This window comes from Pagrus pagrus (genome assembly GCF_965226575.1).
Source record: "Pagrus pagrus genome assembly, chromosome: 3".
NCBI classification, from domain to species: domain Eukaryota; kingdom Metazoa; phylum Chordata; class Actinopteri; order Spariformes; family Sparidae; genus Pagrus; species Pagrus pagrus.
In genome coordinates this window covers 22396843-22424842 of record NC_140187.1, presented here as the reverse complement: position 1 = coordinate 22424842, position 28000 = coordinate 22396843, and the positions used below count along the sequence as shown (strand labels likewise).

Here is a 28000-nt window from a genome sequence, read left to right as displayed (position 1 = left end):
ACATTTACCCTCTAAACTTGTAAAATTCACTCAAGAAATAAAAAAACCCAACTCTGACTCCACATATTCTCTGAATTTGAATATTTATTTCCATAAAAAGGTGTTTGTGTAACAAAAAGCTCCCACTCTGGTGGATCTCACAGTTACTGTAGCTGGCAGAGGCCAATGTTCACAGGTAGGTAGTTATAGAGAATACATGACAATTATATTGGTGTTGAAACCATGATCAGATTAATCAGATCAGTGGTCCACAGAAGCACCTTAGGTCCATGATAGCACAAACATTTTCAGGGAATGACTCTTTTCAGGCACACAGTTGTATCATGATCATCAGTCTCTGGTACAGCGTTGGTACGACCGGTAGATGGTTTGATCTATCCATCGTCGGAATCTGGACACGGCCGTGTAGACTCCTGGAAATTTAGCATCACCGCAGCCGTTGCCCCAGGAGACGACGCCATAGACACGTCCTCCACACACCAGCGGCCCTCCAGAGTCTCCCTGCAAGGACAAGACCACCGCACCCTCCATCAGCTCTCATGTCACTATGCACCTCATGAAAAAACATGAGATTTACTGTAAAGCCTTTGGGATGCCTGAGCATTTCCAAGCAGCATTTACTCCTCGTGTGTCTCAGATGTCCGAGCCGAGTAAGGTCACTTCTTTATTGTAGAAGAAACAAGACATTCAGGAGTACAATTGTCAATTTTGACTTTAATCACAAAATGTGGCTGAGAAGAGAAGAACATCCTGCCTACATTCATTTTTAATTTTATTTTTGGTGCATTTAATGTAATATTTATTTATTTATTGAGCTATTTATTTATATTTATTATGATTGATGGCTTCTATGTAGATTTATCAAATGTCTGATGTCACATTTTACATTTCACATGTAAAAATACCTCGAGTCACATGTGCATACATGTGAGTTAATCACATGTGAGTAGATGTCCCAACGTAAGTGTAATAGAAATGTAATAATGTCATTTTACAACACAAAATAAAAAAAAAAGAGCAACAGAGATGTGTGAAATAAAACTGTGTTCTCACAGGATGGTTGGTTCACCAAATCTCTTGCCGCCACTTGGAAATGCCAGCACACAAAGTTGCCTACCGCAGGGTTAAATATAGCACATTTTAATTAGTCATTCGGCTCTTTACCTAAGGCAGAATATAGCCTACTGGTATATCACACATTGAATTTCATATAATTTTTCTTCTCACACTAAAGGTTGGGGCAGAATCTTGTTGTAAATAAGCAGATTGGAGCTCGCTGTTGTGACTGTACTTCACAGTTACAGCAGTGTTTTCAGTCCTGATGCTATTTCAGGGTTTCTATCTCTTCTGTAACTATCATAACTAATACAACTCCTGAGGGTGGACTCACTGCCACGTCTGCTTAATAAAAGCTTGTATCTGAACCAACACTGACATCATGAACTGAGTCCTCATACTGTCAGGGGGATGAGCGTCTCAAAATTGTGTTGTTGTTTCGCTTTAATGTGAGCTGATGAAAACAGGATGACAATGTGCCATTTGATATAGACAGTCTGAGAATCTACTATTTCAAAATGGGCTTGATGGCTTTGTTTGACACAATGGATCAGATAGGATATTAAAGTGCAACACCTTAAGCTCACAGCTGTTTAAAATAACTGGCTGATGTAGTTAAAGAAGGTGTGATAAGGTTTGTCCTCTTGTACCTTGCATGCATCTTTTCCTCCAGTCCTGTAGCCGGCACAGATCATGTTTGCTGTGATGTTTCCGTTAAAGGACTCGCTGCTGTTACACCTTGCAGTTGACACGATGGGCACTGCGACCGTCCTCAGGGTGAAGGGGGCCTGGCCTCCACCCAGGCTGTGGTAGCCCCACCCAGACACCCGACACACGAAGCCTTCGACCACTCCGGTCCCCTGCCTGGGCAGAGGAGCCAGCGACACGTATTTGTTCAGCACCATGGGTGCTCGCAACTGGACAGAAAAATCAAAATATTAACAAATGGATCAACGAGAAAATGATTTGTAGTGACAAACCAATCTGAATATTTTAATCCAACCCTGCAGTCCTTGTTGTCTACAGAGCCTTTTATTCTATTTTTGTATCGTTTTGGTTTTACAGCCCTCAAATTCTGCTCACATCGATCTATTTTAATTTTTCTATGCAACAAAGTTAGCAAGTAGCTGGCAAGAAAGCATCGAAATGAAGCTAATGTTGTCTCCATGTTACGTGTTTAAATAGACAGCTGATTGCTGACACATCAAGCTTTGTGTCAATGTGGTATATAGTTATATAATAATAAAAAAGCAGCATTACATTTTAAATGGAATCAACTATGAACGCCCAAGTTATGACTATTTTAGAGGGATGGAGGGTTTTCAAATACTTTGAAACATTTAAAAGCAAAATTCTTATCAGATGAGGGACACCGGGTCAAATCCAGCCCAGTTGCCAGGATAATATGTTGGCAGTTGACATTTCTGCAAACCACTGATACGTTCACATGTTTTTTCCTGTCATAGGCGAGTTCAATACATCATTAAATGCTGAAATAATTATAAAATAACAAAGCACAAAACAAGCTTGACAATGTATGGCATACAGCTATGCATGTGCTTTTGTACCTTAATGAGCATGATGTCAGCATTGTTGGTGCTCCTGTTGTAGAGGGGGTGGGTGACCAGTCTGTGGGGTTTAGCGTACTGCTCAGTGCCCTCAAAGGTATTTACAGTGTAGTCGCCCGCCACTATCATCATGTGCTCTGCCCTAAAAGAAAAGGCATTTCCATTTTACATCACATTCATCAACAAAAACAGCACGAAAGAGAGAAAGAGCAGACAAAATCAGCACAGGCCTACTTTCAACATCATAAACTGGAGCCATCATGATTGTTTTTAGTATCTTAGTTGGGTCAAATAGTGTATCAATAGGCAGGGAAGATGGGCGAATGTGATGTGACACACATGACAAATCATGACCGGGACTCAAAGTCACAGTGCAGAGTGAGCACCCGGCCGCCATAAAGCCTGAAGTGTTAGTCTGCCAGGGAACAATGGCTTACTGTGTGCAGGCAGGGCTGGGACACTAGAACAGAAATACGGCCAATTTCCTGGACCGAGACAAGATCACACTTCACTCACACATACACACACACGTACACACTGCAATGATGCACCAAGGTCAGCTGACTGAGTTGATCCATGTGCTGGTTGACTTCCCAGTGGCCTGTATACAGGTTTACTTTGCGTCACGATGAAGCGGCATCGCTTTGACGTTACCTATGCGTAGCAGAGTGGATGTTTGCTTTTAGGCATCTGTTGGGACCATCTGCTCTCCATATAAAATCATGCCAAGTTAGCTTCTACACGGCGACTTGTGTGAGTCCACTGAAGGAATGCCAGAAGAACGTCATTGCCTGTGCAAGTATTCAAACTGTCAGGTCGATTCATGAGGGAAGTCGTATTTAGGAGTAATCCATTCAGGAGGCAGGAAAACAGCCTCGATTCTTGCTTGATGATCCTTCCTTTAACCAATTAGTTTTGGGTTTAAAGAACCAAAGCTTGTAGAACAAGACTAAGAGTCTGCAGCCATGATAGCGACTGTGTGAGGGTGTAATTAGGCACAGTGTTGCTTTGAGTTTAATGCTAAAATCAGTATGACAATGCTAACTTGTGTTACGCATCTTAATCATTATCTTAAGATGTCATTATGCTTCATTAGAGCTGCTTGTTGGATGGTTGAATAGCTTAGGAAACCCCCTCCTCTAACTCTTGGAAAGTCAAAATGTAAGGGCCAACCGATTTCACATCATGATTTGAAAGTATGCAAGGTTTGAACTTCACCTGTCCAACTCATTACACAACTATTTCTGAATAATAATATTTTTGGTGTGAGCGAACAGAGGCTGTGCCGCATTATCTCCATATTCAAACAACTAGCGCTTTCCATCCCCACATTCAAGTGTGGTTGTTCGACCCCCTACAGGAGGTAACAACAACCAAACAAAGGGAAAAAAAACCCTAAACAATCAAACAAACAAACTGATGGGCCAGCCAAAATAAACAGGGCAGCCTCCCAGACCAACCCATCAGGGCTGTCAGAGCTGGAGGCTAACCGTCTAACCTAACACAAAGAAACAACTAAACCTTACTGAAACAAGGCCACGAAAACTAAACTACCGCACCCATCAGATAAACATAAAACAAAACATAATACCACCATCTCTGGTCAGGTGGAATGGAGACAGAGACAGAGACTAGTGCCTTACCCTCTCTTATTGGTTATTCGTAATCAGCCAGACCGCCATCACCTGCAAAGGCAGGAGGCCAAGCATCAGCCACAGGGGCACATCGGGATCAGCAGTGGGGAGCATGTAACAGTGGTCAGGACCGCTATACAGACTTTTGCCTTTGGATGTGGTGGAATAACACATCATACAAACTAGCTGTTAGCCAAGGGTCATGTTATTGATGAACTAGCGTAAACTTCCTCCTAGTTTAGCATGCTAGCATCTGCTGAATAGCACCAATAGTTTTGGAGGTATATAGGCATAAGCCAAATATCGGATGAATACAATTTATTTTCCCTGATGATGGCGCCAAATGAAAAATTGAGAGATCAGCCAAGTACATTAGGATTCATCATCTGGGGAACACAAACGTCTGTGCCAAATGACATGGCAGCCCATCCAATAGTTATTGAGATATGTCACTCAAAACCAAAAGCATCAACATAATGGTGAAACAAGAGGAAAAGTCAAGGGATTGCCAAAGACATTAGGATACATATTGGCAAACATTTGACTGATATCAGACAGAAACTCAGTGGAGTGGGTGGATTCAAACGTCTGGAGCCAGACAAGCCAAACATGAATGAATGCAAGAAGCTTCAGAGCAATCCATCCTGTAGTTGATGAGATATTTCAGTCTGGAGCAAAGTGGTAAACCAGACTTTGCCATCCATAGATCCATGCCCCTAGCATGGTTAGAAATGTTAATACACACAGTAGCATGTGACCTTCCCAACATGGATTTGTAAGTTCTCACCCAACAATAACAGCAAGAAGCATCAACAGTTTATTGATGACAACGATTAAACATTCTTACCCGATGTTACAGTGCGCTGCGGTCAGCACCCAGTATCTGTGAACCAACGATCCACCGCAGAAATGTTGGCCCCTGGTGCTCTGTAGTGACACGATGTATTTGATGGAGTTTGGCGCGGCGGTGTGCCCACCTACAATACGGCCCTGCATGAACACATGGCCTGTTTGGAAACAAAAACAGTTACAGGATAAAGAAATACCAGATGTATAATTATAGGTATACAGATGTATCACAAAGTTGACTGAGAGTGTACCTAACAACCACTTCCCCAAAAACAAACTTTCCCCTACTTATGTAAAAGCATCATTATGGCACCAATATTTCATGTTCATGTTGAAAACAGACATGAAAGTTCCTTCTAGCTTTCATCTAATCCACTAAATACCAAGAACATCCCACAGTCACAGCTCCCCAGGTATGGATTTCAATCGCGCTTAAAAAGTCCATCTCATAAAACATGACGAGCTTTGAGTGAACAAAAGAGAGACATAAAGAGTGAGGCCTTCCTAATCCCCCCCTCAAGCCCATTGACCCGGCCTAACAATTAGTGGTTTTCTGTCACCTGGGAGGCCGCTGCGTAATGAAGGTAATCCAATATAACCTGACCTTCTAGTGTCACCACCTCACTTTGGCTCTGAAACATTAGCGTGGGGGCTCTCCCTTTCTGTTATGCAACAGCTCAACTACTATACATTGGCTTCAGGTTGTACAGTCGCAGAGACGATGGAAACAGTAAAGACTATTTCCTGGAAGTATCTGGGATTTTTTACTGTAACCCGTAGGCAGAAGCATATTTAAATATTTTGATTGACACCTGATTAGAAGAAATCACAAACTAAACTGCTGAGCCGGTTTAGAGGATAGCAAAATTTGGGGGAGCTATTTCCTTTCTCGCAAAAAACTTTTGTCGAATCCCTACAAACACAAATACGGTAAAGTTCGTCACTTTTACAGCTTAAAAAAATAAGATATAACCAGCTGTAAGAGTGCTGGTAGCTTGTTAGCTTTGGTAAGAGCCAGGCTAGCTGTTCCCCCTGTTTCAAGGTTTTGTGCTAAGCTATGCTAATTGGCCGCTGGCTTTAGCTTCATATTTACTGCACAGACATGAGACTGGGATTGATCTTCACAAAATATCAAAGTATTCCTTTAAAAGAGATATAAAACTTCTCCTCTTGAACATTTATCAAAGACCGTTAAACTGCAACAGATCCAACATTTAAAACTTAAGATATCATCAAGTATTTTGTCCACAAAACTGAAACAGAGATGTACTCACTGTGGACTGTCATGAGGTCCAGCAGCACACAACCTAAACACATAAGCAGGCTCATCATAGCTGTGGAGGTCTCAGGCCGTTGTCATACACCATACCAGCAGCTGCACCGCTGCAGCCAAAGAACCAGTGTCCTCTGCACCTGTCTCCTGTACCCAGCCTGGACATCCACTCCTCTCTGGAAACAGAAGGAGTCAGTCACATTAACCTTTATCCTCGAGTTTCCTCTGGGGGGGAAAAAAAAAGTTTTTAATTTCATCCTTCATCATGTCATGCAGCACCGGGGTCCAACACTGTAGCATTGATTGAAAAGGAAAGAGAGCAACAAAGTTCACCTTCAAAAACTGCCCAGCTCCCCCCTGCCATCCCGCCACTATCACAACTCTTTCTCCTGACTTGTCGAAAGGCCTTACATTGTTGCCATGGCAACACGGGGTACTGTGCCGAGCAGGTTCATCTATACTGTATCAGCACGCTCTGTCTGTGTCATCATCCAGGCTTATCCGTGCTGAAATGTTTCAATAGCCTACTGTGTGTGTGTGTGTGTGTGTGTGTGTGTGTGTGTGTGTGTGTGTGTGTGTGTGTGTGCGTGTGTGTGTTTTGTAGCTGTGGAGAGATTCACGTCTGAGTCAAGACAACACAGAGCTACTCTACGCAGCCGAGACGCACAACTGTTCCTCTGTGCGAGCGTGAATCATCAGTCATTATTGAATCCGTGTCTGCAGTGATAATAACGCATTGTCATCACCCTGTTCATCACCAGTATTATCATCATCACCATCGTTGTCATCATCATCAGCCTTCTGGCAAGTCAGCATCATCCACAGCATGGGAGGAGAATCTCGCCTGACCTCCTCTTGTCCCACATTTAGAGCGGGTTGAATAATTGATGCTTCACCCAGTAGAGAATGGGAGAGACGGCTTTGTGTGGCCTCCCGCTGTCAGGTGTTTCCTGGACCAACACTCACACTCACCTTTAAACATATGGTTATTTTTTCTATTTCACAAATACAGACGAAGCAAACGTGACTCAGGCAGATGTTTACAAAATAATACAAATATTTAAGCTGAAGTTGGTCTTCACAATGTGAACACAATTTTAAAGGGGCTCTCTGACCGGCATATATGAATTTCATACCTGCCCAGGATATTTATGTCTGTCATTAATGGATGTTTTAAAACACTGTTGACAGCAGGGTCTGTGGATTAACATGTGTAGTTGTTGCCAGGGCCACGCTGTTGATCAAAAACTCATGCTTTAGATAACTTTTCATAAAATAACTTTTCATCACAAAATTAGATGTTGATCAGGTTAAATCTGTAGGAGGAGCTTCAACACCTGTAAATGGAGACTTTTTGTAGAGCTAGGTGTGATTAACAGGTGTGATGAATTTCATACTTAGGTGAAACTTGCTGTGGGAACTGCTCTTTAGGAGGCGCTAGCGAGCCATTTTGCCAACAACAACAACAACAATGATAAAACACTTACATTTTCACCACAAATTATCTTCCATCATTCACCTAAATTGTTTAAGATTAGAGGCAGAGTCCTAGAGACAGATCTCTAAAAAAGAAGACTATCTGCATGGTTCAAGTAGAGGTTGATGATAACTTTTTGTAATTTGGGTGAAATGACCCTTTAAATACACAGTCGGAACTAAATTTCAAACTCAAACATTCACACAATTAAGATTGTGTCACTTAATTCAGTAGTGGTTAAACTTTTTCAAGTTGAGGACCCTTAAGATGACACAGATTAGACTATGGACACGTATTTGATAAGATTTTGTTGCAAGGCCCCCCAAGGCCTCTGAGAAGAATGTTAGATGTTTTATTACAGGAAAATAGTCTTGACTAAAGAGTCATTGTGTAACCAATTGATGGAGTTATCATGAAAATGAATCATTCCCATTGTTGCTGGGAACCTCCCAGAACCCCTTCAAGGAGTCCACTTCAAAATTGAGACAGAGAAAGATGGGCCCGAAATTCTAACCCAAAGTGTCAGTTTTTGACGACCTGGGAATGAGACTCAAGAATAAACCATCTTTGTCCAGAATCAACTTTCATAACTTTAATAAACATAAACGTCTAAACAAGTGTCTGTGCACCGACTTCATTTCAGTAACACGTGCTACTCTGAGGCTCGTCCACTGATACGTCTACACTGCACATGCAATTCTGTGCAAGGCATCTGCCTCACACACACACACACACACACACACACACACACACACACACACACACACACACACACACACACACACACACACACAAGCATCATGTTGTCAACTCAGTCTTGCGCCTGAGGGAAACAAAGCACGCTATCACCTTTCACCCTAACAGTTGGGTTGACACCTTGGGGACTGGAGACTGTATGGCGGCTATGAGTTAGTCTACAGACCAAAAGATCCTGTGTGTGGGAACTCAAGAAAGGAAGAAAAAAAAAGCAGCTTGGGAACTTGGAAGAAGAGAGGAAGGACTCACGTTCATTTACTTTAGATTACTTTTTTGGCAATTTTTCCCCTGATGTGCAACAAAGATCGCCAACTGGACTCAGACAGTGACATTGTGAAGGCCATGGCATGCACGTTGCACATTTGGCTACCAAAACACTCCAGGACTTGCACTGTTTGCTTTGATTGTTTCATGTTAACCCTCAGTCCATTTGGAAAACTCAAGTACAGAAGACATGCTCTGCCAAATTGGACGGGATCTCTGAGAATAAGTTCTTCCCTGTTGAACGAATGAATGCTGTCATGTCCCGCTACAGTACATCTCAGATTGATAGCACACTAGGGGGCAAATAAATGATACTCAGCATTCATCCCTTTGTAACGTCATTGGATACACCAAAATGTCTGGCGAGTATATTCTATCATTTCTCTTGCTTGTTGGGTTTCATCTCCACTTTGTCTTCGCTACGAGACAATAGTCTGAATCGGTGCGAACAAGCGCCTCGGAGGTAAAGGTGTAGTGAAAGAGAAGGCTGCTGGTTTTTTTGTCACATACTAGGTCACACTCTCTGCTTTGTGTGTGTGAGAGACACTTAGATATATGGTGTACAATGGCAGGGAACAATGATAGTGAGAGTGGTTAGGTATAAAAGGAGACTGAGAGTTCCCAAGCTTTGCTGCATGTCCCGGCATGAGAGGAGTGTGTGTGCCAGTGTGTGGATGCTAGACTTGGACTCTAGATAAGGTAAGACAGCTTTGCATCAAACAGATATTAGTTTGGTTATTTATTGTTGTCAATAACTTAACATATTGCATCAGATTGTAAGGTAACGTATCATCAAACACTGCAATTCTAACATGTAGAGATGATCTTAGTTGTAGCTCTCAGTGCACACCAAATGTTGAGACATAATGTTTTAAGACTACATGAGATAAAAACGACTTCTTTAGGGTGGCTCTGAATCTTTATCTACCACTGTAACCTAAAATTGTAAATTGAGGAATAATTTCTGTGCATTTGCTGCAGGCTAAAACTTGATATACTGATATATCCCGCTGGGACCATACAAAAGAAAACCCCCTATTGTGTTGGAGTGAATACATTTGTACTACTAAATGATTTTACATTTCAACAGTTACTACTTTAAGTGATGGTGGTTGATTATACAGGATATTTTACAAAGTACATAAAAGAGTGTAAGAGAATGTAGAACGCAAAAGAATTTTAAAAAAGTGACAGAAGAAAATTACATTCAAGTCTTTCTTTCTTTCTTTCTTTCTTTCTTTCTTCCTAGTCACAAACATGAACCTGGCTCCATCCTATCACCTCCCACTCCTCCTTGTACTTGTTGTAAACCTAACAGGTGAGTGCATACTGTCTTTTTCTTTACTTTTAACCGTTCACTGAACACAGGACTGACTTCATGTAACTCTTAAGGAATAACTAAAAGCTTATTTTATGTTAGAGAAAAGAGCAATATTTCATTTATGAGTTAGATCTCTCGGCTCTTAGGTGTGTGTGGGCAGAGGATCATCGGGGGTGTCAAGGTAAAACCCTACTCCATCAAGTATCAAGCCTCCCTCCGCTTCTTTGGCATCCACTACTGCGGAGGCACCCTCATCTACCCGCAGTGGGTGGTATCTGCTGCCCACTGCTGGAGACCGTAAGTTACTGCAGTTATAAGCCTGTGGTACTGACACTGAGGGCCAGATCTACAGAAGCAGATGCTGCGCCTTGCCTTCTAATCTCAAAAGTCAAAGAATATCACAGTGATCAGGTTTTGACGTGTGACATTGAAAGAATAATTGGATTGTCTGATCTGTAGCTCTTCCTTCTTTTTTACCTTCTTCTGTGTTACCTTAGGAGTCACTTGATGCAAGTGGTCCTGAGTGAGCACAGCATCACCACGTCAGAGGGCAAGGAGCAGACCTTTAGTGTGTCCGCAGTCTTCCAGCACTACATATACAACCCAAGGACGTTTGACAACGATATCATGCTGATCAAGGTAATGGAACACTATAGAACATAACAAAGGGTTGTGTTATGTATTCATACAGATAGGGTTTTCAATATTGATCCTCTGATTCAGAGTGTGAGCTGAAACCAACCTTGGTAACTGATTGACACAGACATTCAGTGACCTGCAACACAGTTCTGAAACAGACTATAGGGAAAAATGTCTCGATAAATAAGCAATAAAACTCTTTAATATATACGTTGCTGTGTCAGTATCTGCATCAGTATTTACATTTCAAAATGATGTCTGATCTGTCCTGCTCCACATTTGTGCTGCTTCTCCAGAGACCCTTCACACAGATGTGTCATATTATGGTAAATGTGGATTTAAGCATTATATAAGGCTTATTTTGTCAATGCTTACGAAACAGCACGACTTAATTCAATTTAAAGGGGCACTGCAGCTATTTAGTATTGCATTTGCACAAAGTGGGAAGACTCACAAGAGACAGATTCTCCATATTCTGACTATTAGTACGAAGTATGGGTACAATTCCAAAAAAAGTTACTTTCCACCACTGCAGACAGGAAGCTAAGATAACCTTAATGGTTCGATAAGGTTTGTCTTCACAGAGATACAGAGGACTACAGTATACAAGTCTTCTCACAGGCTGAGGACGACTCAGTGGAGTTTTCCATTACTCACTTTAGAAGTCTAGTGACTTCACTTCCAGTCTGTGAGAATACTGACTCATTATTGTGCATATTGGAGATTTTCTGTGAAAGTCAAGTGCCAGTGCAATGTGACAGTTTAACCATTAAACATGCTACAAATTATCCTGTTGAACTAGAGACCTGTCACAGTTACATTCAGCACTTTTATTGAATAATTGGCTTCCCATTTATGTACTTATTATCCCTTTCAGCCTCCATCTGTTCATGTTTTATTCATTGTATTCTATTTTATACAGTGTTTTTATGCCATTTTCATGAGTCATCAATCAATAGCACAGGCAGCAGAGCAGGCCATTGAGACTAGCAGGAACCCTCTCTAGTCACATTGTGAATAGAGTACAGCACTACCATCACAAAATGCTTTTGATGTTGACTCACTGAAGGACATGTCCTCTTTTATGGCTCAGTTGGACCGTCCAGCTGTAATCAATGCCTTGGTCGAGCCGGCCTCTTTGCCAGACCCGGACTCACCACCCTTGGCGTACTTCGCCCGGTGCACAGTCAGCGGCTGGGGTGTGACCTGGCTCAACAGCTACCAACTGTCACCTGAACTGAGGTCTGTGGACGTGAACATCTTTACCAACTGCAAGTACTACTACTACTTCAGGATCACAGACAACATGATCTGTGCTGGATCTCGCTATGGTGGGAAAGACTCCTGTCAGGTGAGGCACAGAGCCGTGGCTGTGACTGTGTGCGTGTGTTTGAGATATCTTGAGGACTTTTGTTGTAACTGTTAATCAAATATCTCCAGGTTATGTAATAGCATGTCAAATGAGATACACATCTATAGTCTGCTAGATGCCACTTAACGCTGCATACTGGACCTTTAAGAGAGAGAGATTTGATTGACAGCAGAGAACCATCCATCTGAGTTGCTTGTTTTTCTGATACTGTTAAAGCTGCACACAGCACACTAGCAAACAGCAGCAGCTTTATTTATCTGGAGTCATGTTTCTGGCCAACTGACAATTTTAAGTCCAATATTTACTCTCCTCGTATCTCTGTTTTCCTCTACACATTTGGACACATAGTGTACAGGTTTTTGGAGCTTCTTTGCTGGAAACAGCTGCCTGCTGTTGCTGTAGACAATGTTGATGAAAGCAAAGTTGTGGGCAAGAAAGCCAAAAAATGAATCCAAAAAGAAAATGCTCTGTTTTGCTTTTGAAAAATGCAGTCGGGTGATAATTCTCTGTTGATTCCTCAGTATGAGCAACCCCACTCACATTATTAAAAGTCCTTTGATGTAGGACTTTGACTATGACTGTAAATACAAAAATATAGATAAGTGCAGCTTTAAAGGTCCCTAATTATAGGAAGTGAGATTTTCATGTCCTTTTTTATGATAGAGCAAGTCTAGGTGCTAGCCTATATAAATAAATTAAGTGAATAATAACTACCATTGAATGCACAGAGAAATTCACACAGTCCGTATTTAGAAATTCAAACGAGTCAGAGAACTTCCGTAAGGTTGTGATGTCACAACTATACCGTCACCACCCTCAACAATGCCCCCCACATGGCCGTAGTTGAAAAAACACCAGCAGAGCTGATGTGGAAACACTGTGGGTGGTGTCTGCTCAGGCCTGTGAGAGCTGACCAATCAGAGCAGACTTGACTTTTCAAGAGGGGTGCCTTAAAGAGACATGCATTAATACAGAGCATTTAGGCAGAGGGTGAATAAAGGTGCTGCAGCGATGGACAGTAAAGAAAAATAAGTGTTTAAACATTTTCTTATAGACACCCAAAATAAAAGTATGAACCTGAACATGAGCATAATATCGGACCTTTAAAAGCCTTTTCAGCAAGAAAGCAAGCACACATTTTAACAAACACAAAATTCAGATTTTTCTTCTGTCGAGCTCATAACGTACATTAAAATGTGTCAAACCTTGACTCTTTCCCCTTCTGCCTTCAGGGTGACTCTGGAGGACCTCTGGTTTGTGACGGTAAATTTGAGGGCATTGTATCTTGGGGCATCGGCTGCGCCTATGCTTTCTACCCTGGCGTCTACACCAAGGTCAGAAACTACATCGAATGGATCAAGTGGGTCACACAGAAGAGCTGATGAGACTTTTAATAACAAGCCCACTTAAGACACTACTGTGATGAAGATTTGAATAGATCCTAATAGACACAAACTTATCTTTGGTTGTCTTTTATGTATAAACATGAATACATTTCCTCAGTGACTTGGATTCCCAACTTAGTGAACATCACGTGAGAGAGACGATTCAGGTCATTATAACAAAAACCAAAACCAAGTCTGACTTACTGTATATACGTTACTGAATGCACTTTGTATTTTATAGCTTTACAATTGTGTTTTTATTGTTTTCCCGAAGTGCTTGTAAAATCATGTCACATTTCTCCGCTGACTCAGAGCTCACAAAGAAGCTGGACTTAACAATAAAGACACATATTTTCGCAAACTGTCTCCTTTGTTATTAATCATCTATCGCACCCTAATGCACAATAGTTGACTAGTTTAGTTTAAGAGATGTGTCACAGCAAACAGGCTGGACTTCCCTGTGTCTACACAAAATGAATGAGGCAGTGCAACAACAACACTGCTTCTCATTGCATCATGACAGCATGTTGGTATCCTCCCGAGTGATTGGCTGTGGCTGCTCCCTCTCCCCCCTTCACGCCGTCCCATTCACATTTAAAGCTGCGCAACAAAAGACTCATTCACTGAATCAAAAACAGCCTCAAGAAACCCCAGGAGCAAGTATGGACCAAGTCAAGTTTACCAGGGAGGTGATGCATATTAAGGACCACGGCAGCAGGCACTTGTCCCAGGAAACAATCAAGAATCTCATCCACCAGTCTCAGGAGGCGAAGAAGCAAGCCTACTGTCCTTACAGCAAATTCAGGGTGGGGGCTGCTCTCCTGACCCCCGAAAACTGCGTGTTTACAGGTAAAATACAGGGGAAGCCTAAATGAAAATGTATGTATGTAAATCTATATATGTATTAACACAAAAATGCTTTTTTAAGGGTTTTACTACAAATAATCTGCAAAGGTGTTTGCTATTGTCAGTAAGTAGACTTAAAGACTAAAGATTGTAAAAGAAAGTATTGTATTGCTTAATGTAGTCAGGGAAGACGTCAGAGCCACAGCGTTATGCAACTTGTGTTCTAGTCAAGTCTTGTTGCGGCTTTGTTGTAGTTTCAGGTCATTTGAAATGTGGCAGAAGTAACAGCAGTTTGTTTAAAGTACAGAAAAATTGATCATTACATTGATTGGAGTTTCATTTTACAGTATGTTAATGATTACCTGACAACAGAAAGTTCAACGAGTGGACTCGGTGAGGAAAGTTTAAATTAACATATCTCTCTACAGCAGCCCACCGTTAAATCCTCACCAGAATAAGTCTTAATCATTCCACTTGGCTGAGAAATAACCACATTTCTCAGGATCGGCAAATTTTAACTTTCCCATGAGTTCTGGTGACCTTTTGTAATTGCGTCACTTGCGTCAACAGTGCTGTATACACGGACAGGGATGTCGAATCATTGTCAACAGAAAAGCAAAGGCAACATTCTCCTGTCCAAAGCTTAGGGATGTCACGTGTGTCCTTCAGCAGTAATGTCTGGGAGGTCAAATGGCTGGCAAACAACTGGGAGTGCAAAGACCCACTGAGTAACTATTTGACCAGGCGGAAGAGGTAAACAGACAGCCCCTCTGATGACGAGAAGGGCTCCATTTCGTTACTTTCTCCGCTTCCGTGTCTGTGATGTCCACTTGGACTCTAGGTTGAAATGATGAGGGTCAAACGTCAAGGCTGCTGTGAGAAAAATTGTGATTTAATTGCGACAATATTTCACACAAATGTCCAATAGGATAAACTGAAGAAGTGATGAGATTTTATCTCCAAAGGGTCAAAGTTAAACTGCACTGTGACATCATAATATTCTGAAAAAAACAACACTTTTCTGGCCATTATTCAACACAATAACTCAGGAAGAGACGGGGAAATTTGTGACTGTATTTGATATTTAGTCAGATAGGTGACAATAATCTTGGCAGTCTACCATAAAACTGTGATAATCGAATAGATTATCTGTGCTACTGGGTTGGAGATGTGTCCACGTTTGTTTCAAATTGACTATACTCGTGTCTCCTCCAGGCTGCAATGTGGAGAACGCATGCTACAACCTCGGTGTGTGTGCAGAAAGGAATGCCATCTCGAAGGCAGTGTCAGAAGGCTACAGGCATTTCAAGGCTATTGCAATTGCCAGGTAATGTCTACTTCTACACAGTCAAGACTGTAATATGGAAAGTTAACTGCATTTCCTGTGAAACGCCAGCATCCATCCCGTCATCATTCCTGTCTCACCAAAGCATGACTCACTTTTCTCGCGTTGCACGTATTCCTCGTACGTCAGGAAAACTTACAAAGCTGAGTCAGTTTCACTTCTCAAGTCTGTCTTATGTAAGAGTTTAACAGCCAGTCAAAAGTTGGCCAACAGGTGAAGCAATTAAAATTCTCTGTCAAGCAGGAACAAACATAATGGACCCAAATGAGCAGGGTTTTTTTAATGGCTTGTGAAAAACTGTAGCAACGGTACTAAACCTGTGAAGATTTATAGTAGATGTAGTTATTAGGAGGAAGTGTGGAAAGTTTGACAGAACTAGAGGAACCTGCAGTTTGATTGTTTAATGCTACAAGATCATTGTGTTCAACCTTAAAGGTCCCATCATGATAATATTCAGGGTCATACAATTTAATGTTCAAACAACACATTATTTGTCCATACTGCCCATTGCTGCAGCAAATATATTCACCCTCAGAAGACTTTTTTAGATTTTTAGTCTCTATAAGGCCAACCTCCTAAAAAAGCCCAGTCCGCTCTGATTGGTCAGCTCTCACAGGCCTGAACAGTCACTGTCCCTCTGTATTTCCACATCAGCTCAGCCGGTATTTTGAAACCTTGCTGTGGCTGAGGGAGTTGTGACATCACACCCTTACAGAAGTCCTGATGACTGGTACAAAGGCAACATTTCTGAATACAGATTGTGTGCATCTCTCGGTGGATAGAGCGTTTTAAACTTTCACTGTATTTATGTAGCATCTAGACCTGACTTATAATCAAAAACAGAAATCGGCATATGTAAACATCAGTCACATAAGCAAGTGACTGTTTGCCTAGTTGAGCAAACAGACCTGTTGTTTCATTTATCCTCATATGTTCCTCACAGTGACCTGGACGACCAGTTCATCTCCCCCTGTGGTGGCTGCAGGCAGTTCATGAGAGAGGTAATAATGCTTTAGTTTCCAGTCCTTGATCATTTATCGAGCTGTCCTTATGGGACAATGAAAATGTTTGTTTTCACCCGAGCGACTGGGGGTAAACCATACTGTATTTGCACTGCCTTGCCCTAGCATGGCTAACATATAACAGATTCTAGTTTCCTATTAATGTTTTGTTGCCAGGACCACATACAAAAACATTCAGAAGGGCTGCTTTGCAAGAGGGTTTAACTACCTTCTATAACCTCTTATTTTTTGTTAGTTTGGGCCAAATTGGGACGTGTACCTGTCAAAACCAGACGGCTCGTACGTGAAGATGACCGTGGATGAACTGCTGCCGGGCTCCTTCGGCCCTGAAGACCTGTCGATGAAGAAAGTGTTTGACATTCCTAATGAGTACTGAGCCTGTACTGTAGTACAAGACACACACGTTTGGTTCTTTGAACCGCCATGACATGTACTGTGAATAATGCTGCTGAAAATGTTAAGCAGTCGTTCTATTTATGGTAAATATTTGTTCTTGTATTATGTAATGATTGTAAACACTGTCACATATTTAAGTTAATCCATGTATGGTGTGATTGGCTAGATGCCAGATTGTTGAGGAGTTGCTGAGGAGTTCATTGTGCCTTAATAACTGATCCATTAACCTACATTAACATACTGAATACTGTACTGTATTAGATAAAAATGCTTCTTAGTTTAAAGAAGAATGAATGGAAATGACAAATATAAAAGCAGGTCAAACTTATCTGCACATTTTAATAAATAAACTGTCTTAAAAGGAGTTTCTTTTTAATAAGTTACACTTCATTTCTCACAGTTGGATATGGACATAAATGAAGTTCATGGACAGACAAGAAAAAATAAGGTTACAAGTTACAGTGTACTGCAATTGTTATTTGGTAAGCAGCAAATTATTCCATTAGTAAAAGAAGGAGATGGAGGGGGTGAAACATTTAAGTTGCCAGTGCAAATTCACTAAACATGTATTAGTGATTTTAGCTCTACTTAGTCCATGCAGTAACGTTTACAGTGGTTTAAGGGCACAGGCTTTAAAAGGGCGAGTATAATATAGTATGATTCATCATTTCTCCCTGATTCAGACAAGTGACAAGAACCTAAAAAGGAAAGCAAAATCTGACAACAAAGGCAGGTTTTGGGGAAAACTCACCCAAAATGATATCGAACATGATCAGAATTCAGACTTGGCTTGTAGCGTATTCAATGCTCACTTAACAGCACCAAGACATGGCAACTTGGTCTGAGCAGAAAAACACCAGGAAGAATCCTTTCCAATTATCAACCATTTCCTAAAAACATAGTGAAACTGCAGATGATCTTACGTGAAGGAGTTGATTATTGCTGCTTACAAAGCTGTAAATTTGTCTATGGCTTTATGCCTGGATTTTAAATGGTTGTGTCAAATCTCGAAAAGCAAACTGAGGTCAATTGTATAGTTCAGCTCTAAAAGTAAAAAAAAAAAAATCTAAACAAATAATTTATCTTTAAATTCAGTGCACCTCGCTCAGTTTCCAAGCTTTTATGTGTATTAACCCATGTGGAGATTTGATCTTTTACAGCAGAAATCTCCATCTGAGCGACATGATGCTAAACGTAAGACTCATGATAGAGGCCTGTCAGATGTCAAGATGTGTTCAGGCGCAAAGAAAATTTAAGAGGCTCTTGGTGGTTTAAAGGACTTAGAGCAAGTACAGGAAAAAAAAGAAAAGAGAAAAAAAAAAGCATTTATTCCATGCTGTATGACTTCACATATGCATGAACAGAGACGAGAGTTAAAAGGAGAGGGAAATAACGCAAAGAACTATAGTTAATCTGTAACACACACACACAGCTTGCTTCTTAATGTTTGCACCATAATGCTTATTGGCTGCCTGTGGGTAATATACAGGGGCAGTAAAAAAAATAAAAGTCAAGCAGCAAAATGGAGCGATATGAAAAGTCACTTTGCATGCTATCATAACTCTCCTTTATAAGGTGCTGAAGCTAGCTAAAGCCTCACACAACCTCTGTGTGTGTGAAGACTGACTGTATGTATGTGCTATAGCTCAGACTAACATTTTTAAGAACATATCAGGAGAAACTCCATCTGCTTTTGATGTTTTCTGATAGATCCATCTCCCTTTTTCCTCCTTCTGTCTCTCTACTGAATACATGAAGTGTCTCACAGCTCAGACCTGGCCTCAATGTGTACATTACAGGTTTATGGTAGCAAACTACTCTAATCCATCAACTTGCACCTGCTCCACACTATCAGATAAAACGAAACGTTCTGCAAACAGGCCGCAACAGTTCAGTGTGGCAACCTACCAGTATGAAAGAGATCTTAAATAATAATTTGAAAACTGTTTTGCATTTTTCTTGCTAAAGAACTAAAGCAGGATGCAGAACTGCAACTATTTGTACCTTTCTTACTTTGACCTCAGCTCTCTGTGGAGGAGTTGTTAATGGTTTCTTCAAGTGCAGGCCACGCAGGGACCCGTAATCTGGGGAGGGTACCCTCCATTAGCCTCTCCATCCACAGTCCCAGCCTGTCAAGCTTGTGGTGGACTTCTATGCTGGTGGCCCTGCTAGAGCCTCTCCTGGGTACGGCCCCATCCTCCCTGGAATGGGACCTGGATCGGGAGTGGGAGGTGGATCTGGACCTGGACCGGGACTTTCTCCTGCTGTCGGAGGAGAATGAGGTTTCGGATGAGGAGTCGTTGGGATCGTCCCCTGTGAAGACGGGTCTAAAGAGGCAAAAGTATTTCTTGTGGCCATTGAGGGCCAGGACGTGGCCAGTGTAGTCCGAGGACTCCTCATCCTCGTCTGAGTGGCCCTCGCTCTGCATGACATCAGAAGCTGAGCGAAGGAGGGATGGCATCCAGTGACGGTGCTTATCAGCGTTGAGGAAGGAGAAGTGGAGGGTCTGAGTGCTGTAGGGGCAGAAGGGTTTGGGATTAATTAGTGGATAAAGTGTAAATTAAAGAAAAATCCAGCTCGACCAGTCTCAAGGCAAATTTAGACTTTTGTATTGATATGTGCAAATAAAACACTAGAAACAAAGAATAATGGGAACTAAATAAATGTTCCTGCAGTGTGGAGACTTACCCAGAGAAAGAAAAAACCTCCTTGGCATATTTCCTGAGCAAAGCGGTCTTGGAAGCGTTGGTGAGCACCAGGACCACGTTGATGTGGCCCGGCCTGAGCTTGACCAGGTTACTGGTGTACGTGATGTCTGTCAGCTCTGTCACCTCCACAAAGTCCTTCTTAGGAGGACGGCTGCATGGACAGATAAGAGGGAATTATATTTCTATGGATTATAGAGTTTGTCCCCTCTTTTTTTTTTTTTTTTTTTACAGTTTTACAGTCACCATTAACTCTCTCAACAGATCCTTTAAGCACCTCAGTGGAAGCATGAAACATTTTCAAATACTTTACTACTAGCTTGAGGCACTTTCCTTTGTGGAGAAATCTGTCTAAAGCTAGCTTTTATGAGCATGATAATTACTGCAGTGTGCTATAATTAATAAGCCTCACATAAGCCTTGTGAGGTGTATGTACACAGCTGCCAAATGTTCTCACATGTCCACCTCCGTATATTTCAAAATCCAGATTGCTGGTAACAAAAAGTCAACGTGTTGACAACAAACAGGCAATGAAATTGTATCTTTGAAGAAATTGAATTGATGTTTTGACTGTGGAAAATCCACAACAATGTCCACAAACAGTGATGCTTTAAGAGCCAACCTCCAACTAACTTTACGGTCACCTTAAGTTTGAAATATTGGATAGTTGATAGAGCAAAAGTAAAGTAAAGATGTTTAAAATTCTAACCCGGATCATCACAGCAAAGCACTCTGCATCAGCCGGTTGTAGACAAAAAAAATTACAGTTTTCTGGCAAACCATTGACGCACACCTTTACTTCCTTCTTATAGCAGCTTGGTCAGAAATGGTGTGTGCAAACATGAATTCATTAACACTGTTCTCCTGAGTCATGTCTAATTATTAATGAGGAAATTCCTTGTGGGGCTGCAGGAGCTCTTTTCACAACTCAAGGACGTGCTTAAGACAAACCCCCCATGGTCCTGTCAGCTGGATAAACAGCCACTCAACTGCAAAATGAGTTTTAAAAACCATTATTCAGCCAGCATGAGTGAGAATTACAAACAAAGTTCTTTGGTGTCCTTATTGTCCACTTTTCTGCTGTGGTGCATCATATTGTGAGTAACGTATGCTCCCCACATAAATCTGTTGTGACCTTTGGTTAAAGTGTTCTGCATTCATCTCGTGTTCACCTCCTTTCACCACATTACCTTGAGGTACTAGCTCGACTTGATGCATCTTCCTCAGCTTGTGGTTGCTCCTTTGGTTTTGGTTTCCTGGGTTTGGTCTCACCTGGCTCACTGAAAATACACCACACAGGGGAAATCATCAGTGTGGACACGCATTGTTTTAACTCCTTTGGGGCAAAGCTATCCAGCTTGTATTTGATTGAACTGGAGTCAAAACCAAGAATAACTGAGTAGGAGACATAAAGATGAATAAATGTTAAACAATAATTATAAATTTCTACTGTACAGTTGATATATTAATTATTCATTAACATCGGGATTCCATCAGGAACGTCCAGAATCGGATCTCTGTTCTGCCCCACTTAAAATACGCGCCTAGTCTATTTTCGGGCAGGAAGTCAAGACACAGGTATAGCATGGAGCATTGGGCATGAGCATGAAATCATTCAACTACTTAGCCCGCTTACATGTGGTAGAAGCGCAAAAATCAAGTAAAAATCAACATAATCCAATCAAGTAAATACAATTGAGCAGGCAGAATGTGTCACTCCTAAAACGCTATTAGTGGGGTATGAGGCTGGGTCAAGGATGGAAACAAAACCGCGACACAGACGTGCCCGGTGGAACCTATCAATTAGTACGAGAAATTTAAGTGATTTCAGATGTTTGGGCACATAAATACATTGTCTTAAGACTGATTCAGTGTTGTGCCTCTCTCACCTGAAGGCCTGAATGATGACGGTGCCGAAAAGGATGAAGAGAGCAGAGAAGATCAGCGACAGGATGGGCATCATCTCTCGCCTTGAGGAGAAAAACGTGTTGTTATTGAAGCATGTAGGAGAAACGCACAGCAGCCATTACTAACCAATAACACTCCTTGCTGTCTCCATGTAGCCTCCACTTTTATTAGAAGGGGGTGCATTATGGCTATAATGGGGCACACTAAAACAGCAGATCCCCCATCAGGTAATTCTGGCAACATCTTAATGCAGCAGCATGATTCAGCTTCTGAACATTTCAGATGTATCAGCAAAAGTACTCTCAAATGCTGCAGACATTCTGGGTGAGTGTTGTCTTACCAGTTTGAGTAGAGAAGGTCATCATATATTTGGAGGATGTAATCATAGGCAGCATTCATCCACTGGATAAGAAACATCTGACAGAACAGAAAACAACAACATTAATCCAAAAGAAATTTCCAGTTCAGTTTAGATTTCCCATCAATCAGTGCAGCGCCCAGCTCGGTGGCCTCAAGACTAAGGTGAGTATGCGTCTGCATTGTCTTACGGGGGCCATCTCGTTGTTGAGTTCTGGCAGGGTGGTGTCCGAGCTCAGATAGGTGGGGTCTTTCTGAAGGAGCTCCAGCTGTTCGTGAAGCCTGTACTTATCTTCCTCACTGCCGTTCCAGCCACCGCTCACAGAGCGGTACAGGACCTTCCCGGCCTGGCTCCGCCTCTCAAGAATCACCACCTGGAAGTGGTGTTAAATAGCAATGTAAGCTGAGTCTCAGAATGCACATATCAGTAATCTGACACATATCAAATTTTGTATACTTCTGGATATAAAAGATTTGCCAGCAGGCGCACACTGTCCTCTAGAAATTATACTCGTTGTTTTCTTCAGATGGCTTAATTTCTATCATGCATTTGATTGTGGGAGCATGTTAGTGAGATTGTGTATGGATGCATGTGTTTCTGCCACCGACCTGAGGTGAGACTGCTGCCTGATTATGGAGCAGTGCCAGACAGAGAGGCTGCTGCTGACGCTGGTAGACGTACGCAAACCGCAGCACCTCTTTTTTGTTACTTGACGCAAAGTCCAGGAAGGCCTTGTTGCCTGGGAGGAAGGCTTGGTCCTCCCCTGTGATCAGCAGCACACAGTACCTGCAAACCATTCACAGTCAATTCATCTGCTATGGCGGCACATTACATTTCAGTTCACAATGACAACGACTTCAGTTTCTTACAGTTGTCACACAATGTCAAATGTCTAATTCAACTCCCGTTAGACTTGACTGAGCTTATCCTCATTTCTTTCTTCAAGGTAGACGCCTCTTTTGATCAAATCTTATTTCACAAATGAGATATTATGTGCAGGACCATCTGCTCAGAAAATGTCTTACTTCCTCCGCCGGTGGAACTGCTTGACAGGACACAGCTCATCAAAAAGCTGCTGGTTGACCAGCCGTGGCACCTGCAGGAACTTGTTGTTGGACACAAACTCCTCCATGATCTGTCGCTTCATCCCTCTGGCCTGAAAGGAAAAAGGGCAGAGTGTGTGAAGAGCGTAAAGCAAGAAAACAGAGCATGTGCAAATTACTTTGTCACTTCTTTGTTTTTGTCAGACAGAAATACCAAACATGAGCTTCACCTTTAGGCTAAAAAACATTACTTTTAGAATCTAGCCACTATCTTCTGACATAACATGTTTTATCACTATCAAATCAAGGAAGCAATGGTGTAGGCTGCAAGCTGTGCTGGCTGTACCTGGATGATGTCAACAGGCTTCTCTGTATCCTCCTTAAACAGCAGCATGGTGGGGGCGTATGTGTTTATGTTGAACTGCCGCAGCAGCCGAGTGTTGTGTGTGTCACCCTGGTCGACGTAGCCAAAGCGCACATAGTCTCTGAAGGCGAACGCTGTTAACTGGAGAGTGGGAGTGGGAAGATGAGAGCCTCGAAAATAAATACATTAAAATGAATAAGAGAAGAAGGTGTAAAAAAAAAAAAAGAGAGACTTCAGGGTAAACTAGCTAGCTATTATATAAACTCATAACTGTATACAAGAGATAGTTATAACTAAGAAATATGATTAGTTGAAATGTGCTCCCATGTGTGTCCCTGTGCATTTGACTACATTCACAGGTAAAAATCTATGTAACAAAGAAGAAAATATTAATTCATTAGTAAAAAAAAATGTTACAAAATAAAATCAGTTTAAGTAGAAACAGCTGCTCACACAGATGTGTCTGTAGTCGCTGCTGGGGTCTAATCTATCTGCTCTCTATTGGTGTATTGGTGGTAACTGCACCAGATCTCAGAATACTAACCATCTTAAAAAGCCAGACTGATTAACTCTCCTCAGTAACATTCTCCACTTTACCATCTAGTAATCTAGTTTGTTTGTTAATATGTTACTTACTTTGTACAGTAAGGGAACAACAGGGACTTGGTCAAACAAAACAACGCTGGGCTTATTTTCCGCATGCCAGTTCTCCAGGAAAGCCAGGTAGTTGTCATCTGTGATCTGGAGAAACGATGAACAATTAGTTCAAAAACATATTCTCGCTAATTTAATATTAGTCTATTCCATGTGATTATTTATTCATTAAATTTAAAGGATATGTGCTATTTCATGATATTTATCATTATCTGGATGTGGAATGACCTATCGGGATAAGAGATTTCAGTCATATCGCACAGCCCGAATTGTATCTAAAATTTCCATTAAAAATACCAGACAAAAAACTATCTGATGATACACACATGTAGTAGTAATATATTTATTTCTGTTGCATTTACCTTTTCCACCAGTCTCTGGGGCAGCAGGTTTTCGATGAACTGTCGTAGGTGCTCCCGTACCACAGCCTGATGGAAGAAGGTCACCCTGCCGTTCACCAGCCCGATGATGGAGGGAGCACGGTGGGCTCCCAGCTGGTTAGCCAGGCGACGCTCATAACCCAGGTCCACGATACCAATTCCAACACCTGGTGTTGTAGATTTGGACAATAAAACATGCAAACACAGTTTCAGTTATTTTTGATTCAAATGAATCGAAGGTGTCTGCGACAAAAAACTAAGCAGTAAAACAATACAAACATGAATCCTATTTTAAGTGACTTCTCTCTTCTACCAAACAAGCACCGTGCAGCTCCAGTCAAAGAGATGATGAAAGTATCAAAGAAGAACCACTCAAAGCTGAAGGACTTTTACTCCAGTTTCTGAAATTAGTAAGGGACTGCCTAATAGAAAGGGTTCATGAAAGATGCATACATCTGTTTTTAGTGTCTCAGTGTCTTCTCTTTTCAGCCAAAAGCTCTGAAGCTCTATACACACTGTAAGATACCTGCTCAGCAGCAAATGGCAGACAAAGTCAGCGACTAGCTCACATTGCAGAGGACTTTGCTGCTTAATACCCGGACTAACTCTATCGAGCACTGGGAACTATACTTGTAATTAGCAGATACAACTCAACAACTTGTGCCAGATGATTGTTACATGGGGCTGCATTTACTCTTCGTTCCAAGAAACCACAAAGAACAAATAAGCCCTGATGAATAATTAAAGAAATGGCTTGCTCTCTGTAAAGCATCTTAACACTTAGAATTACATTTGTCCTAATGGCCTGGAACTGAGTAAACAGCCTCCTTATGTTATGATGCCTTTAGGAAAACCGACCCTGATCCTCAGAGTGTATGGGGGTGGCAGAGTGATGGGAGTCTGGTGACAGCAGACTTACCCAGTGGCTCCAGCTCCTGCACTGTCTCCTTCCACACAGGCTCAATGTGGATGCATGCAAAGCACCACTCAGAGGTCACTTTGATTAGATACGGCCTCTTGTGGCTGTCTGGAAGGACATCGCTATTAAACTGTGCGTGGTGAAGCAGGTACTTGCTGTCTGCAAAGTCTCTGGACCTGGAAGAGGGTCGGAAGGAAGTCAGTGAGTCTTTTTTTAGACAAAGCCTTCAGGGTGCTGTCAGGACGCGACCTGAGAGAAAACTTTCTGTAACTCTAATTTGTTCACTCATTCGAAATCTTTCTGGATCCCTCTCTGAAACAACGCATCAAAAAGAGCAGTTCAACTAACAAGGCCCTTTGGTTTGTTGATCTACTGCAGATTAAAGATCGCAGTGACTTTTCTCCTTTTAGTAATTATAATGTGAAAACAAATTATAGGGACGTTTGGCTGACATCTAAGCACATCAAGTCTGCAACTAACATTTCCTCCATTTTTAATTGTCAACTTGGAAAAACTAAAACACGAATCCTACACATAAGTTCACGGAGCTCAATTTGATGTTTTTGATTTGCTTTTTTTCTTGTGCATGTAAATAATGTTAAAGGTTAAATAGGTCAACGTTTGCACCAACAGTAGTTCCTCTCTCCCACATAAAACTCAGCCCCTGAAATGCCTCATCAGTAGTCCCACTGTTAACTCCATGACATCACACTGCGTCACACTTTTGCATAATTTATGCCTAGCAGCTCGTTTGGCATGTAAGAACTGATCAAGCATAGCTTCTCTGTTGTTTGGCACAGGCATGTGCGAGCTGACCAATCAGAGCAGACTGGGTATCCGGGAGGAGATACTTTAAATAGAAATAGAAATAGATAAAGGGGTCTTGTCTCTAAAAAATATTAATAAGGGGGTATTGGATCGGTGCATTGATTTGTGTAATTGCTAACACTGATTCCAGCATTTTAGCCAGTATCGAAGGCACTTCCGCTGCTGGTATCAGTATCAGAACAACCCTATTATGAACACAGAAGAGACAGGAGAGGAGACCTGTTCCCCTATCACACAGGGTTTGCTCGAAAAAATGCTGGTACTTTCATTTTGACAGTGACACATACTTAGTTATAAATGATAGACTACACAAATCTGAACATACAGTACCTGGGGAAGTGGAAGAAGGACTCATCAAAGTAGAAACTGTTGTGAAAGCCACGGAAACCGTGATGCTGGGACTGGCCGAAGGGCTGGTTTTCATCCATCTGCCCGTAGCGGTCGAAGTTGGACCTTCGCTCCTCATTAGACAGAATCTGTGAGAGGATCATTAATGTTATAGTAACTGCAGAGGGACCATGATACAGAAAGTGAAACACACTGAGCGAGCCACATACTGTCTGTCAGAGGTGTTAGCTAAAGCTAGTATGAAACTACCTTTCACTGCAAGCTTTTTTGCATATGTTGTGACACATGTTCACCCACCTCGTATGACTTAGAAACCTTGATGAACATTTCCTCAGCTTTAGGGTCCTTGTTCTTGTCTGGATGCCTAAAAAAAAGTCAACACAGGACATCATAAATGTAGGCCACTGGGTCATACAGGGTTAAATTGTTCTCAGTTAACGTTTTATATTAAATAACAAGCACTGGCTCAGGTGGTACAGTACCCTGCTGACTGAATAGGGGGTTGGTACAGCCTAGATGTGATGGCCTAAGGGACCTGATGTCAGTCACTCACCATTCCTTGGCAAGGTTCTTGTATGCCTTTTTGATTTCTGATTGACTCGCACTCCTGCCGACACCCAGGATTTTGTAGGGGTCGTGTTCAGAGGATGTTTTCACCAACTGCACACACAAAATCAGCAGAAACAAGGCGAGGAAGCCTGGACATGTCCGAGGATGTCGTCTGGACATCCTAACCGTCATTGCTGCCACTGTCCTCGTACAACGTTGACGTCAGTTAGCTAGCCGAGCTGCCCGGTGAAGTATCGTTACAAAGCTACACTGTAACGGACTAATATACGAACGTAAGAGCTTACATGATCAGGTATAGTGACTTCTTCAATATTAAGTTAAGTACGGACGACATACTGCTAGTTTGCTACGATGAGGCCATTATTTTTCTAGCTAATGCAACCCGTAAGTGTCATGTCCGCAATGACAGACTTAGCTTCCGGTTACACATTTCAAAATAAAATCCCGCTGAACCAATCTCTTTCAAAAATATATTTGCCAATGTAAGATAACATACATATTGCTGAAAGACACTCTATTAAAAGTGTTAGGCTACATATAACAGTTTTGAGAAATACCCACTATTTGTATTAATGGTGTTTGGAAATCACCCAACATCAGTAACACTAGATTGTTCATTTGATGTGTTCATCAATGAATGAAATTCTGATGTGTTAATTAATACACTTAAATCATCCATTCATGGTTGATTCATTTGGCAGCGAAAAGGCCTTCTGTACA

General features: G+C 41.7%; 4 protein-coding genes across 6 annotated transcripts; 2 read left to right on the top strand and 2 right to left on the bottom strand.

Annotated features, from left to right (window-relative positions):
* Nucleotides 1–66: 66 nt before the first annotated feature.
* Nucleotides 67–17146, bottom strand: LOC311254985 (trypsin). Of its 3 annotated transcripts, none has more exons than XM_084349087.1 (6): nucleotides 17067–17146; nucleotides 6382–6556; nucleotides 5106–5265; nucleotides 2625–2766; nucleotides 1707–1973; nucleotides 67–501 (listed from the first exon to the last, which is right to left on the bottom strand). In XM_084349087.1, the coding sequence occupies exons 2-6, from the start codon at nucleotides 6437–6439 to the stop codon at nucleotides 331–333; spliced, it is 798 nt and encodes a 265-aa protein (XP_084205213.1). In that variant the 5' UTR covers nucleotides 6440–6556; nucleotides 17067–17146; the 3' UTR covers nucleotides 67–330. The 3 variants fall into 3 exon arrangements, with proteins under 3 accessions (XP_084205213.1, XP_084205214.1, XP_084205215.1); XM_084349088.1 differs by lacking the exon at nucleotides 17067–17146 and adding an exon at nucleotides 6714–6818; XM_084349089.1 differs by lacking the exon at nucleotides 17067–17146 and adding an exon at nucleotides 6714–6731 and having other exon boundaries at nucleotides 6382–6605.
* On the top strand, nucleotides 10135–13919 carry LOC311254515 (putative trypsin-6; the record flags this gene model as incomplete). The annotated part of the gene is made up of 5 exons (XM_084348317.1): nucleotides 10135–10195; nucleotides 10345–10495; nucleotides 10696–10837; nucleotides 11931–12188; nucleotides 13442–13919. 5 exons carry the CDS (start codon nucleotides 10135–10137, stop codon nucleotides 13589–13591), a joined length of 762 nt encoding a protein of 253 aa, XP_084204443.1. The 3' UTR covers nucleotides 13592–13919.
* Nucleotides 14230–18242, top strand: cdab (cytidine deaminase b). The gene is made up of 4 exons (XM_084349090.1): nucleotides 14230–14443; nucleotides 15656–15767; nucleotides 16729–16786; nucleotides 17043–18242. The coding sequence occupies exons 1-4, from the start codon at nucleotides 14257–14259 to the stop codon at nucleotides 17181–17183; spliced, it is 498 nt and encodes a 165-aa protein (XP_084205216.1). The 5' UTR covers nucleotides 14230–14256; the 3' UTR covers nucleotides 17184–18242.
* Nucleotides 17523–27669, bottom strand: LOC311254984 (dnaJ homolog subfamily C member 16-like). The gene is made up of 15 exons (XM_084349086.1): nucleotides 27264–27669; nucleotides 27008–27074; nucleotides 26693–26838; nucleotides 25535–25710; nucleotides 24598–24782; nucleotides 24218–24322; nucleotides 23564–23722; nucleotides 23200–23330; nucleotides 22783–22960; nucleotides 22365–22547; nucleotides 22157–22233; nucleotides 21798–21878; nucleotides 21099–21188; nucleotides 19892–20062; nucleotides 17523–19716 (listed from the first exon to the last, which is right to left on the bottom strand). Exons 1-15 carry the CDS (start codon nucleotides 27449–27451, stop codon nucleotides 19224–19226), a joined length of 2430 nt encoding a protein of 809 aa, XP_084205212.1. The 5' UTR covers nucleotides 27452–27669; the 3' UTR covers nucleotides 17523–19223.
* Between the last annotated feature and the right edge of the window lie 331 nt (nucleotides 27670–28000).